This window comes from Heterodontus francisci, chromosome 9 (assembly GCF_036365525.1).
Source record: "Heterodontus francisci isolate sHetFra1 chromosome 9, sHetFra1.hap1, whole genome shotgun sequence".
In the NCBI taxonomy this organism is placed as follows: Eukaryota; Metazoa; Chordata; class Chondrichthyes; order Heterodontiformes; family Heterodontidae; genus Heterodontus; species Heterodontus francisci.
The window spans coordinates 14,330,837-14,345,540 of NC_090379.1; the positions used below are offsets into that span (position 1 = coordinate 14,330,837).

At 46.1% G+C, this 14,704-nt stretch overlaps 1 protein-coding gene across 1 annotated transcript in view; it reads right to left on the reverse strand.

The window, feature by feature from the left end:
- Positions 1–8,904: 8,904 nt before the first annotated feature.
- Positions 8,905–14,704, reverse strand: part of tshr (thyroid stimulating hormone receptor) — an 86,998-nt gene continuing 81,198 nt past the window's right edge. The window contains exons 8-10 of the mRNA XM_068038133.1: positions 12,442–12,519; positions 11,137–11,325; positions 8,905–10,327 (exon numbers count right to left, since the gene is read on the reverse strand). Of these exons, the coding sequence (XP_067894234.1) occupies positions 8,905–10,327; positions 11,137–11,325; positions 12,442–12,519 (1,690 nt within the window). The remainder of the gene's footprint in view (positions 10,328–11,136; positions 11,326–12,441; positions 12,520–14,704) is intronic.

Here is a 14,704-nt window from a genome sequence, read left to right on the forward strand (position 1 = left end):
TCTCTTTCCACAGATGCTGCCAGACCTGCTGAGTGGTTCCAGCATTTCTTGTTTTTATTTTATATGGGATACTTCCCTTTATTAGCCGAGGCACAGCATGTAAGAACAGGGAGGTTATGATGGAGCTGTATAAAACACTAGTTAGGTCACAACTGGAGAACTGTATACAGTTCTGGGCACCACACTATAGGAAGGATGTGATTGCACTGGAGAGGGTGCAGAGGAGATTCACCAGGATGTTGCCTGGGCTGGAGCATTTCAGCTATGAAGAGAGACAGGAGAGGCTAGGGTTATTTTCCTTAGAGCAGGGAAGGCTGAGGGGGACATGATTGAGGTGTACAAAATTATGAGGGGCATAGATAGGGTAGATAGGAATAAACTTTTTCCCTTAGCGGAGGGGTTAAGAACCAGAGGGCATAGATTTAAGGTAAGGGGCAGGAGGTTTAGAGGGGATTTGAGGAAAAAGGTTTTCATCCAGAGGGTGGTTGGAATCTGGAACACACTGCCTGAAGGAGCGGTAGAGGCAGGAACCCTCACAACATTTAAGAAGTATTTAGATGAGCACTTGAAACACCATAGCATACAAGGCTACGGGCCAAGTGCTGGAAAATGGGATTAGAATAGATAGGCTCGATGGCCGGCGTGGACACGGTGGGCCGAAGGGCCTGTTTCTGTGCTGTATAACTCTATGACTCTATGACCAGAAATAGACGGTAACCTAGGGGCTAAAAAGAGTGAGGAAATTAAGGAAATTAATATCACCAGAGAAGAAGTATTGGAGAAACTTAAGGGACTAAAATATGACAGATTTCCAGGACCTGATGGCCTACACATCAGGGTTCTAAAAAAAATAGCTGCAGATATAATGGATGCGCTAGCTATGATTTTCCAAACTTCCTTAGATTTGGGATTGGTCCCATCAGATTTCAAGACGGCAAATGTTACAATGCTTTTCAAGAAAGGAGGGAGAGAGAAATTAGGGAACTGCAGGCCAGTTAGCCTAACATCAATCATTGGAATATGCTAGAATCTATTATTAAGGAAGTCTTAACAATACAATTAGAAAAGCAGAGTATGATTAGAACAAGCCAACATTGTTTTACTAAAGGGAGATCCTGTTTGACAAATTTATTAGTTTTTTGAGGATGTAACAGGTAGGGTAGATAAAGGGGAACCAGTAGATGTAGTATACCTGGATTTTCAAAAGGCATTGGATAAGGTTAATAGGCAAGATAAGGGCTCATGTAGCTGGGGCTAATATATTAGCTTGGATAGAGAATTGGTTAATGGACAGGAAGCATAGAGTGGGCATAAACAGGACATTTTCAAGTTGGCAGGAAGTAAATAGTGGAGTGCCGCAAGTATCAGTACTGGGGCCTCAGCTATTTACTATCTTTATTAATGACTTAGATGAAGAGACAGAGAGTAATGTATCTAAGTTTGCTAATGATACAAAGGTAGGTGGAAAGGTAAGCTGTGGGGAGGACACAGAGGCGCTGCAAGGAGATATAGACAGGCCAAGTGAATGGGCAACAAGATGGCAGATGGAGTATATTGTAGGGAAGATATTCTCTTCAGTTGTAAGAATAGAAAAACAGAATATTTTTTAAAAGGTGTGAAACTTGTAAACGTTGATGTTCAAAGCGACTTAGGTTTGCAGGTTTGCTTGTACAAGGAACGCACAAAGTTAGCATGCAGGTACAGCAAGCAGTTAGGAAGGCAAATGGCAGGTTGGGTTTTATTGCAAGGGGATAGGAGTGCAGGAATAAGGAAGTATTGCTACAATTGTGAAGGGTTTTGGTGAGACTGCATCTGGAATACTGTGTGCAGTTTTGATCTCCACATTTAAGAAATGATATACTTGCACTGGAGGCAGTGCAGCGAAGATTTACTAAATTGGACCCTGGGATGAGGGGTTTGTCCTATGATGAGAGGCTGAGTAAATTGGGCCTATATTCTCTGGAGTTTAGAAGAATGAGAAGCAATCTCATTGAAATATACAAGATTCTGAAGGCGCTGGATCGGGTAAACACGAAGAGATTGTTTCCACTGGTCAGGGAATCTAGAACACGGGGACACAGTCTCAGGATAAGGGGCCGATCATTCTGAGATGAGGAGAAATTACTTCACTCAAAGGGTTGTGAATCTTCGGAATTCTCTACCACAGAGGGTTGTGGATGCTCCATCATTGAATACATTTAAGGCTGGGATAGAGAGATTTTTGGTCCCTCAGGGAATCAAGGGATATGGGGAGCGGGCAGGAAAGTGGAATTGAATCCTAAGATCAGCCATGATCGTATTGAATGGCGGAGCAGACTCAATGGGCCATATGATCTACTCCTGCTCCTATTTCTTGCGTTCTTGCATTGACAGCAGCAAATAGAGTAAACTAAATTTAAAGAAGTACAAGTAAATCACTGTTTCACCTGGAAGGAGTGTTTAGGGCTGGACAGTGAGGAGAGAGAAGGTAAAAGGGCAGGTGTTGCATCTGCTGAGCTTGCACGCGAACGTGTTGTAGGAAGGGGCGTGGGTGTTGGGAGTGATTGTGGGGTGGACCAGGGTTCCGTGCAGGCAATAGTCTTTTTGGAATGCTGAAAGAGGAAGGGAGAAGAAGATGTGTTTGGCGGTGGTGTCACGCTGCAGGTGGTGGAAATGGTGGAGGATGATCCATTGAATGCGGAGGCTGGCGGGGTAGCAAGTGAGGTCAAGGGGAACCCTATCATGGTTCAGGGAGGAAGTCACCAACCTGAAACATTAACTCTGCTTCTCTCCCCACAGACGCTGCCAGATCTGCTGAGTATTTCCAGCATTTTCTGCTTCTATTTCAGATTTCCAGCATCTGCAGTATTTTGCTCCTGTTTAGTATAAGGGGCCAGATTTTGTTCTTATCCTGATGCGTGTTTCATGGTGAGAGGGGGGGGGGGGGGGGGGGGTGGGTGCAGAGAATCAGGGCAGAATCGCCTGCCACGTGTCTGACACCGGGAATCCTGATTCTGATTCTCCCGGGGGTGGGATAGGCCGACCACGACCTTTTTGCCCAGAGGCCAAATGAGGGCCTCTTCCCGTCATTGCTGGGAGCTTACCAGCAGCAGGGGGAGGGGTGGCCTCCTCCGCATGGGGAGGGCGCCTTGGAAAACGAGGTGCTCTCCCTGCGGGATTTGGGTGGGGTCCCTCTTTCCTGGGCAATTTGCGGCCCACGGAGGACCCCCACCGGGAACCACTGTGCCCTCCGGGACCCCCCTCCTGTGGAACGAATGCCCACCCTCCCACTTCCCCTCATTGGGGCCTTCTGGACTGGCCCCGGTGACCCCGCTTCACCTATCACTTCTCTGATGTTCTAGTGCTGGGCCTGGGTCTGAGGCCTCTGCAGTACTGGCAGTGGCCACCGCTCCCAGTGGAGCTGCCGATACTGCTGAGCTGTCCGTCTTATGATTGGATACAGCTCTTGGAGGTGGGATCTCTGTCTCAATAAAGACTTTAAAGGGACTGGGATCCTGCCTCCTTAACTGTGACCCCAAAAGACTGGAGGATCACTCCAGGGGGGCGCTGCAAAAGTGCAGAGATGGAGTTCCCCCCGACTTTAGCCCGTGTCTGGAGCCCTGCCTCCTGCACAAAATCCAACCCCAGTTGTGGCAGTTTCCCTTCTCTGAAGGACATTCGTCAACCTGTGAGTTTAATATTTTAACAACCAAGGCCTCTTTAATGGTCGTTTCTCCTGGTGTGAGCCCAAAAATGACCAGGTTTATGTACACGGCTTTGTGAGTTGTTGGGATTTGAAGTTCTGACCTGTGGATTACTTACCCAGTATCATAACCACAAGGCTACCATACCCTGGAAGCACTAACCTGTAAAAGTTACCCTATTATTGCCGGCACCCTTAATTACTAAACAGGAGTCCAGACACAACTGACTGGGAGACCTGAGTCTTGGAGAGGTCCCATTCATCTCCACCTTATTGTCAGCTGCTTGGCTGTGACAGGGATCCCTTTGGGAATCTTGGACACTAAAATGGCAAGTGTGATTGAGAAGGTGTCTATACATAGTTTATATAAAACCAGGAAGGAAGAACCAGAAAATAAATTTTTTTTTTAAATCCACAGGTAAAACCAAACTCGCTCGAGTGTTGCTGTTGAGTTTTTTCATGGTGGGGAGAGAAGAGGCTAATTACACTCGCCCAGGAATTCTCTTCCTAGTTTTACACGCAAAAGCGACCTGTCTACACCTGTCACCTCTTCACATTAACATCTGGGCTGAGAGAGGCCTGTTAAAACTGGTATTCAGCCAATGAAAACCCTTGTTTTTTCTAAGTTTGCTTCCAGCTCCGACAGAAGTAAGAAACTACATCAAAGATTTTGAACTTTTCTTCCTTAACAGGAGAAAAAATTGATTAGGCAGGGAAAACGGAATAAAATAAAATTTTTAAAATAGTAAAAGAGGGAATGGCCGGGAGGGGAGGGGGGCACAAAATGATATATAGACCATGACAAGCTTGACTAGAACAGCAGAACCAGAGGACATGGGCTGCAGGTAAAGAGGCACATATTTAAAAGTAGGGAAAAGGTAGGAGCAGTTAGAATCGATTCAACATTAGCTAGATTTCTTTCAGAAATTAATCTTTTGGAAAGCAGTATTTACTAAAGAAGCACAGACTTGGATTTCTATAGGGCCTTTCACATCCTTAAGGTGCCCCAAATCACTTTACAATAAAACGCCTACAAAGTGCAGTCACTGTTATAATGAAGGCAAATGCCAGAACCAATTTCTGCACAGCAAGCTCCCACAAACAGCATTATGATAATGAACAGATAATCAACTTTTAGTGATGTTGATTGGAGGGATACATATTGACCAGGACACTGGGGAAAACTCCCCCACTATTCATCAAAATAGTGCCATAGAATCTTTTATGTACACCTGAGGGAACAGTTGGGGTCTCAGTTTAACATCTCATCTGATACACCATATCTCTAACAGTGCAGCACTCCCTCAGTATGTGTTTTTTTCTTAATGAGTTGGAAATATAATGGACAGTGGTGCTTGTGAGGTTATATAGCCCTCAGAGGTACATTTGGTAGCATTACACAGGTGTTGTTTGTTGGTAGTAACAATAAGTTGCATTTTTATAGCACCTTCAGTGTAGTAAAACTTCCCAAAGGTGTTTCACAGGAATGATAATTGAACAAAGTTTGACACCGAGGCAGATAAAAACTGGGGATGAGCAAGAGGCCAGAATTGGAGGAGTGCACAGGTGTGATTGGAGCAAGTTAATATTTGAGCATCAGTGTTGCATGTTAAGGGGGGAGAGCTGAGTGGATTGCATGTGTCAGAAGTGGGTGGTGGGGAATAAACCAGGCACTTTAGTAACTTCCAGCTCCAGACGTATCCCATACTATAACCACTCTACCTGACAAGATGGCCCACAGATGTTGCTCGAGGCTAAGTATTCTAATGATGAATCATTCCAGCCTGCAAAACCTAAGCAGAATCTTGACAATCTGCTTTGTGGATTGTATCAATAAAAGCTACAAACCAGAGCCGAGAACTTCTGTATCATATTTTTTTTAATACATTGAGACTCCATTTGAAATGACAGTGACCTTTTATAAGGAAGGCTTTCTCATGAACTTTTTTTTGATTTTGCATTGCAACAAATGTCAACTGAGTGAGATAAAATAACATTTTGAAATGATTTCCCCCACAGCCTACAGCATGAATGTGTCCCTCTGACCTTGCAGCCAGGAAGTGAGATGGGTTTGATCTCTTGCCCTGTGTTGAGTTAGCTGGCCTGAAGCTGGGATAACAAACTCATTCTTCTGTGTACTCAGGCTGAAGGACACTTCTTAAAACCTACCTCTTTGACCAGACCTTTTGTTCACCCGCCTGAGTCAGGGTTTGTCCGATAACACTACTGCAAAGCACTGTATAAATTCCAGCAGTTGCTGTTGTAGGTCGAGTCGTGATTGTTCTGACAACTGAAGGGCCTGCTAGACCACTCCAGCAGGCATTAAGACTATGTAGTGTGGCACTGGAGTCACCTGTAGGCCAGACAGGCTAGGCTAGGCTTCCTTCCCTGAAGGACACTAGTGAACCAACTCTTTTCCCAAACTGGATCACTACACAATGAGGCCTGGGCCAGCAGCTCCAGTACCTGGTGCAAGTGTAACTTTATAAAGCGGATTGGATAAATACTTGAACGGAAAGAAATTTACAGAGCTAAGGGGAAAGAGCTGGGGGAGTGGGACTAATTGGATAGCTCTACAAAGAGCTAGCACAGGCACGATGGGCCAAATGGCCTCGTTCTGTGTTGTATCATTCTGTGATTCTATGCTTCAAATTGCCTATTCTTCATTTGTCAGTCGTGATAAGGAGGCCATAACTAACGAGTGCTGTTTGACCATGTGAGGCATCATGTAATTCTGTCTTCACTCATATTCCATACACAGGCATGCTTTAACTGGGGCTTGCTGATCAGAAGCAGGAATCCTGGAGTTTGTCCTCTTCCTCCTTAGACTATTAGACTGGAAACAATGGAAGTATCCAACACTGCTTCAGGTAAGATTACTCAGTGCGGCCTGGGCAGGGAGCACACCTGGAACGTACCTGGTCTGTAGGGCAGGGCACTGCCCAGGTGCATTTACACACTGAGCCTTTAGGACAAATGCTGATTTTACAAATAGGATCTCCACATTTCGTTTCACTTTAAAAAAAGATTCTGATGTAAAACCTCTTCACGTTAACGTGAAAACAAACCAGCTCAGAACCCAAGGGACAACCAGCAGTCTATATGCAAGCAATACTATAAATCAGTGTATAAATTAAGCAGTTAATCTCTATATATTTATCTACAAATCTTTCTATTCTTTACCAAGTAAAATAACATATGAGTTTAGCAACTGTAAAGTATCAGATCACCATCAGTTCAGTTCTTAAACTCAATGGCATCATTCACAAATATTGATTATTCTATTCTCATGGATTCTGCATATATATCCACACTTCATGGGAACATTTTAACTGGAGATTCTTAAGTCAATCTGTTTGTTTATTCATCAAAGTGAAGGATATCAGTGCTGGGGAGTGAGACCTTCTCCAGTGTTGTCACCACGCACACTCCAGGCTAGTTACAGTATGGCCCTATGTAGAGGGTAGTTCCCTATATTCTATTTTAGTAATTGGAATGAAATTGCGTGTAATTTTACAGACACCACCACCTAAAGCAGGCGCGTTCATGCCAACATGGATTGCCCGCTCCGCTGGCGTAATGTGGTCGTTGGCTGTCCCTTGATTCGAGGATGACGTCTACTCAAAGTCACAAGTTTCTGCCACAGGTCTTCCTGTGACTGAACAGGCCGATTCTGGACCTGCAGATCTTTGGGCACATGGGGCAGAACATCCCACAAGGCAGTGGGATCCGGAGTGCAGGATTTGCTTCCTTTTCTTTCCGTCTCTGCCGCCATCATTAAAGCTTTTGGACTCAAAGCATGATGCAGCTTGGTGGACAAGTTGTCGCCGTATTGAATGATTGGTAGCAAGCCTCCATCCCAGTCGTCCATGTTAACGCTGCCCTGCTTCAAAGGGAGCTTCAGAGTTTAATGTGATAGAGCTGTTACAGCACTCTACTGTATAGCAAGAGTGTTGTAGGTCAAGAGTCCGTGCAATGTGATTAGTTTTATTTAAACTGCCGTCAGTGTTTCATACAAACTGTAATCTCACACCACATTGAGGGGATTAGAAGGCTTCAAGTCCGCAAAAGTTAATTGGCCATCACTCATGTTTGTTCTTGCATTCAGTGCACCTTGACGAGGTGGGAACTAGTGAGTGAACACAGTCTGTCTCTGCCTGTGCTAAATGGAGCACAGACTCTATAACTGATGTACTATAAATGGGTCTGTTCTGATGAAGGGTCACTGACCTGAAACGTTAACTCTGCTTCTCTCTCCACAGATGCTGCCAGACCTGCTGAGTATTTCCAGCATTTCTTGTTTGTGTTTCAGATTTCCAGCATTTGCAGTATTTTGCTTTTACTATAAATGGGTAATGCTTATTGCTTTTTGCCTGATATAAAATTATGAGAGCCTAGATAGAATGGGTAGGAAGCACCTATTTCCCTTGGCAGAAAGATCAATAACCAGGGAGCTTAGATTTAAAGTAATTGATGGAAGGATTAGAGGGGAGTTGAGGAGGATTTTTTTCACCCAGAGGGTGGTGAGGGTCTGGAACTCTCTGTTAGAAAGGGTGGTAGAGGCAGAAACTCTCATCGCATTTAACAAGTGCTTGGATTTGCACTTGAAGTGCCCCAACCGACAGGGCTACAAACCAAGAACTGGAAAGTGGGCTAGGCTGGATAGCTGTATTTCAGCTGGCATGGACATGATGGGTTGAATAGCCTCACTCTGTACATTAAATTGCTGTGCTTCTATGATAAGTGACTGCCTATTTGAAATGTGGATGTTGTAATTGGTGTGGGCTGTTCTAACTAAACTGTGAGAATCTTTGTGTGAAGGTTCATTGCTGAAGCAACACACCTCAATCCCGACCTCTAATTAAACATTTTTTTCCGTGTCTCACACCAGCCAATGAGCCAGCACTGCCACGATGGGCCAAATGGCCTCCTTCTGTGCTATATCATCCCATTTGCAAGCAGTGTTATGCTGTGGGCCCACAAAGCTTGGGAACTGGATTGGGATCACTCAAACTCACTTGAAGTAGAATCCCCATCCACCTCTCCCTATAGTTAACATTAACAAAGGCATTTCAATGGCCTATTTGAACTGACCACCACATTAAGAAAAATGAACCATTTGGTAATAATACAAATAGATATAATTTTTTTTCCTTGCTAACTACTACAGCCCTTTCAGTCACTAGTTAACTTTCAAGTCCCTCCTCTGCTCTGCTCCATGGTTACAGTTCACTCACTCTACAACCTCTAGTAGCTGCCATTGTTGGCTGGTAGTTACTGTGGTGTTGGCGAGGGCCACAAGAGAAGTGGTTCACGCTGGTGAGGTTGTGCGCTGCCCCTCTGCCACCCCGGTTTCCGGAGCAACCGTTGCTGTTTTTGCCGGAGACAGTCTGCCCCCGATAGAGCTGGGCACGGTGTTGGCAGAGGCCCACCTTGCTCAGCAAGATGAAGACATCACGGCGGAATGCCTTGGTGAAGATGACGTAGAGGAAAGGGTTGGCACAGGAATTGAGCGGGTAGAAGAGGACCAGCAATATCTTGGAGTTGGTCACGGTTATCAGAGGCTTGTTCAAGATGGCAGACAGGGCATAGAAAGAGATGGGAGCCATGCAGGTGAAGTCGGTGAAGATCAGCACGGCCATCCTTTTGGCGATTTTGGTGTCTTTGCTGCCAGGTTTGTAATGGGGGTTCTTTACAGTGACATAGATCTTGACATAGCAAGCACAGATTATGACGAAGGCCAAGATGTTGGCCAACAAGAGCAAAACAATGTAGCTCTGAGCCAGCAGGGACTCAGTATCCATTGGCAGGCAGATGCTAACCTTAATGTAACTGCTCACTCCTACAATAGGCAGAAGTGCTAAGGTGAAGCACAGCACCCAGCCTCCGACCATGACCATGGCGGCATGCCGTAGCCGTATCTTCCTGTCCAACCGCATGGCGAAGTTGATGGCGTACCACCGCTCCAGGGTGATCACGGTAAGCGTGTAGACCGAGAACTCGCTGGCAAACACAGTGAAGAATCCCGCGGTGTTACACCCTGGACCCGTCTGCCAGTCTATGGCATAATTGTAATACTCGGATCGGGTGTAGAGGTCCACTGAGGCAATCAGCAGTAAGTAAATGCCCATACAGAAGTCCGCCATGGCCAGATTGCACATCAGAAAGCGAGGGACCGTGAGCTTATAGTGACTGGTCAGTAGAATCAGCAGCACAAAAATATTGCCCACAATAGCCAGTAGGTTAACAAACCACACAATAATTCTCAAAGAGTCGTAACCCATAATGTCCTCGCAAGGGTTGAATTCATCAGGCTCTGGTTTGCATACCATCTCCTCGTTGCCGCCACACACCATGTAATCATAATGATTGTCGAAAGCTTGCACATGATCTTCTTGAGGGTTCTTCAGCTCTTGGCCAAAGCCAACATCTCCATCTCCTTGTTCTTCAAAGAATACATAATAGTGGGAGTTGCTATGGAAATCTCTGAGCTTTGAACCTTGGTCAGAGGTGTGTTCTGCGTTGTTATCCTCAGTGTAGTCACGGTAAAAAGGCCCATTGTATAAACTGAAGGATCTCTTCTGCCTTAGACCATGACTAGTGGTTTGGTTGCACATTATTGACTCTAAAAGCCTGTAGGGCAAACTGAAGACCAAAAAGATAAATTATAGAATGCAAAACATTGGGGATAATATTTATTGAAATAAATCAGATGAGTGTTTCATCATCACTGTGCTGTATTTGGAATTCAGCACACCATAGCCTATTATAACTCTTAATGTGTCAAAACTGGAACTCCCTCCTTACTTTCCTCACTCTTCCTTTCTGCCTGCAGTCTATAGGCTTTTATGCTACATGTCTCGATTTTAATATTGCCTCCCTACCTCTGTAACCTCCTCCAACCTTACAATCCTCTGAGATCTCTGCGCTCCTCCAATTCTGTCCTTTTGTGTATCCCTGTTTTAATTGCTCCACCATGGCAACCATGCCTTCAGTTGTCTGGGCCCTAAGCTCTGGAATTTCCACCCCCCCCCAAAAAAAAACCTTACCGTTTCTCCACCTCTCTCTTCCTTTTTTTTTCTTCTTTGGCCTCCTTGTCTCGAGAGACAATGGGTAAGCACCTGGAGGTGGTCAGTGGTTCCTTAAACCCTACCTCTTTGACCAAGAGGTGTTTTACTGTGTTAACTCTCAGTTGTTGTATGACTCGGTACCATGTCCGGCATGACACTGAGCTACAGGGGAACAGTTGCTAACAGTCCCAGTCTCATTCATTCATCCCTCACTCCCTAAGGACAGCTGGCTTCCCCACTAGGAAATTTTGATTTAGCAGCTGCAACACAAAGTTTTTTTATATATTAAAAAAAAATTGGTGGATTTCAGTACCAGGAGTCCACGGTCCCAGGGAAAGAACTTCACCCAATTTAACGTGTCTTTCTTCATGCACTCTAACTCACCCCTTGCTTTTCTTCCAGTTCTTAAAAGCACAACAGTGACTTGCGTAGGTGAGATCAGCACTCGTCAGGTGCAGGAAGGTTTTTGGAGGAGGGAGCTTCTTCAGTGTCCACGTGTTCTTCGCCATTAATTCTTTCAGTGGTTCCAGCCCTTTGCTGGGAAGGGAGTGGACACTGGACTGGGACACATCACTGTGGGAGGAAGTCACCAATATTGAGATTAATTCTGTATTGAGTGGCCACTCTCAAGATGAAATAAAGGGGTCAGCTATTGATCCTGCTAACAATGGAAATGCATAACTTGTGTTTGCTGACCCTGCCCCCACCGCACCCCCCCCCCCCCCCCCCCCCCGCCCCCGACTTTATATAAATACCCTCCCCTCACCCCCAACCACATCCGTGTTCCTGGAGTCAGGACATTTCCATAAAGTGTATGGGATGTTCGCACTTTTCGGGCACAGCTGGGACTGCCCAATAGGGGGTTGAAGGGGGAACGGGATGGGACGGGACAGGGAAGGGGTGTAAATTGCAGCACTGGCATCGGGTGGGGTCCGGTCCAATCCCGGCTTTTTGAAGGTCTTCCTGCCTGCTTCTTTAAGGAGTATGGGGCTAGTGGGAATTCCAGAGGGTGATGTCATCCCGTCAGCCCTGCCTCCTTCTGTGATGCCAGTGGCAAAGCAGGTGGACACTGGCACTGCCCATCCTGTCCCTTCCACCCCACCACTACCCCAGTTCGCCAGGGACACCCCAGGTTATCTTCAATGCGTCGGAAACTCAACGTAACGAGGTACTGCCCCAATTCCCACCACCGCCTGCTACTACTGTGCCTCAAATATCCCCCCAAAAAATCACAATTACTCGCCGAAATTAACCAGCCCGCCAGTTTCACACACCGAATGGGAGTCATTTTGATTTTGGGCTCACAGTGTAAAATGAATGATATTGATTCAACTGCTCTTGATAGACCGCTCTCCCGATTTTAATCTCCATAGCAATCAAAGACGGTGTCAAATTCTCAAGCAAAGATGCTGCTAATCACTGTACAGAAGTTTTTAATGGGAGGGCGTTGACAGAAACACAAATAATCTGCTGGTAAGCCAATCAACCCAGATAACAACACCACGGAGTCCACACAGGGTCTCCCCCCACCGCCAACCCAACCTAGGCACGAAACCTGGAAATGTTTGGCCCGTTGTTTGTACATTAAAAATTCTGCTTTTGTCTTCAAGAAACTCTCCCAAGACTAAATCAATCTTAAACGTCACTTTTAATAGGTTCTTGTGGAAACACTGACTGGAAATTACTTACAGTAGAGTGGGCCCACTCAAGACGCCTGAGAAAACATCTTCACTGAAGGATGACAAGAGTTTATTCTTGTGCAGGTAACTGTTAAAAACAACAGGGATCAATTAAGCATCTCTTTATTCCGCTGCTGTTCTAATTTGAGACTCTGTTGCAAACACAGTTTAGCTCCAAGCCTTGTCTGCAAAATGAGTTAGAGCCTTTGTGACATTTGGGATTCTCGATTCGTCCCGGATTGTTCTGGAATCTCCAGGAATTGAACATTAATTTCCAGGGCACTGCTGTGACCAAACCCAGGAGAAAAGTCATAGGGGACCATTAAAAATTGTGTTTTCTTTTCCATTTTCTTAAAATACTTTCATTTATTAGTTATAAAATTATTGGAAACTGTTTCATGATTAATCAAGATTAATCCAATTGGGCCTAAAAAGGGGCGGGGTTAATTTAGGTTGGGAGGGTGTTAAAAGTCTGAAAATCTGTTTCCCAACCCAAACCCACCTCTAACTTTTAAACCCATTTCCGGCTTTAACTGATCTAAGGAGACATGTTGGAACTTGAGGCTACAAAATGGATTGTCATTCAGCTTTCAAATTTAACTACTGTCAGCTGGGTTTTCTCAGCATCAGGAAAGCCAGCAGCTCCATCGAGGTGAGAACTTGGTGGAGTCAGGGTGTAAGTGCCTTCACACTTACCTCCTGGATCCAGGTGCCTGCCTGAGAAACCTCCACAATCGGGCACCCCCGCCCCCCCACCCCCCACCCCGCAGAATGATCTTCTCCTGAGGCCTCCGATCCTACAATGCGGACCCCAATCCCCCAACAACAATAGGCCTCAATCGCCCCTCTAGGCCTCGATCTCCTCCCCGCACCACCAGGCCTCGATTTCCACCCAGCACCTCCAGGCCTCGATCTCCCCACTAGGCTCCATTTCCCCACCAGGCCTCGATCTCCCCACTAGGCCTCAATCCACCACCAACACGAAGCCTCCAATCCACCAAAATGTGATCCTCCCCTCAGGCTTTCAATCCCTGTGCTCACCCCCTCACCCTGAGTTGTCCGACCTTCCCACCCCCTCAATCCCCTGACCTAATTTCCAGGATCGACAGCCCACCCGTTCGACCCCACTCCCCACAGAATGACCCCTTCCTCCCTGATCAATCCTCCCTCTTCCTTCTGATCAAACCCCTCCAAGCAACTAAAATAAAATAAAAATCACCTTTCTGAGGAATGAGGAGGAGCAGGAGTGTTTCACCCTGACTCACAGTCCTGGCTATTGGCTCATAGAGTCATAGAGTTATACTGCACAGAAACAGGCCCTTCGGCCCATTGTGTCTGTGCCAGCCATCAAGCACCTAACTATTCTAATCCCATTTTACAGCACTTGGCCCGTAGCCTTGTATGCTATGGCGTTTCAAGTACTCATCTAAATACTTCTTAAATGTTGTGAGGGTTCCTGCCTCCACCACCTCTTCAGGCAGTGTGTTCCAGATTCCAACCAACATCTGAGTGAAAACATTTTCCTCAAATCCCCTCTAAATCTCCTGCTCCTTACCTTAAATCTATGCCCCCTGGTTATTGACCCCTCCGCCAAGGGAAAAAGTTTCTTCCTATCTAACCTATCAATGCCCCTCATAATTTTGTATACCTCAATCATATTCCCCCCTCAGCCTTCTCTGCTCTAAGGAAAACAACCCTAAGGCTCCTTCCCCCACCCCCCACCCTGTTAGCCTAACCCCTACCCAACCCCCGACCACCCAGAATTTAACTGAGGGTCGCTCCCACTCAAATTTATAGATACGGTTTGAGCACGAATGGCAATCTTCCAGCCTCTTAGTTCGGGCACCTGTAACTGTCAATGGCATTTACTGGGGGAGTGTCTATTTGGTCCCCTTCACACCCCCACCACCACCCCCGCTCACCCACCAACCATCCTCCCACCAAGAACATTGCCCTGGCTCCCTGCAGGTCCTTTTGTAAGAGGGCAGCACACACACACGTTTAATGACAGTTCATTTCCATGAGGGTCGAGGCCATGATTCAGGCCTGAGACCCACTTGCACTGATTGTCAGACTGATGTGCTGGGTTCCACCCCAGACACAGTGACAGAAGGGGCCACAGATTTTCTGCCTGTGATATAATGTGTGTCCTTTATTAAAACCACCTCATCTTCGGACTCCCTGTGAGCAGCTCCATTCCGGGAAAGTGCGGGTGGTGATTCATCAGTTGACACAGACACATTCCGATTCTTGTGCACAATGAACAGGCCAAC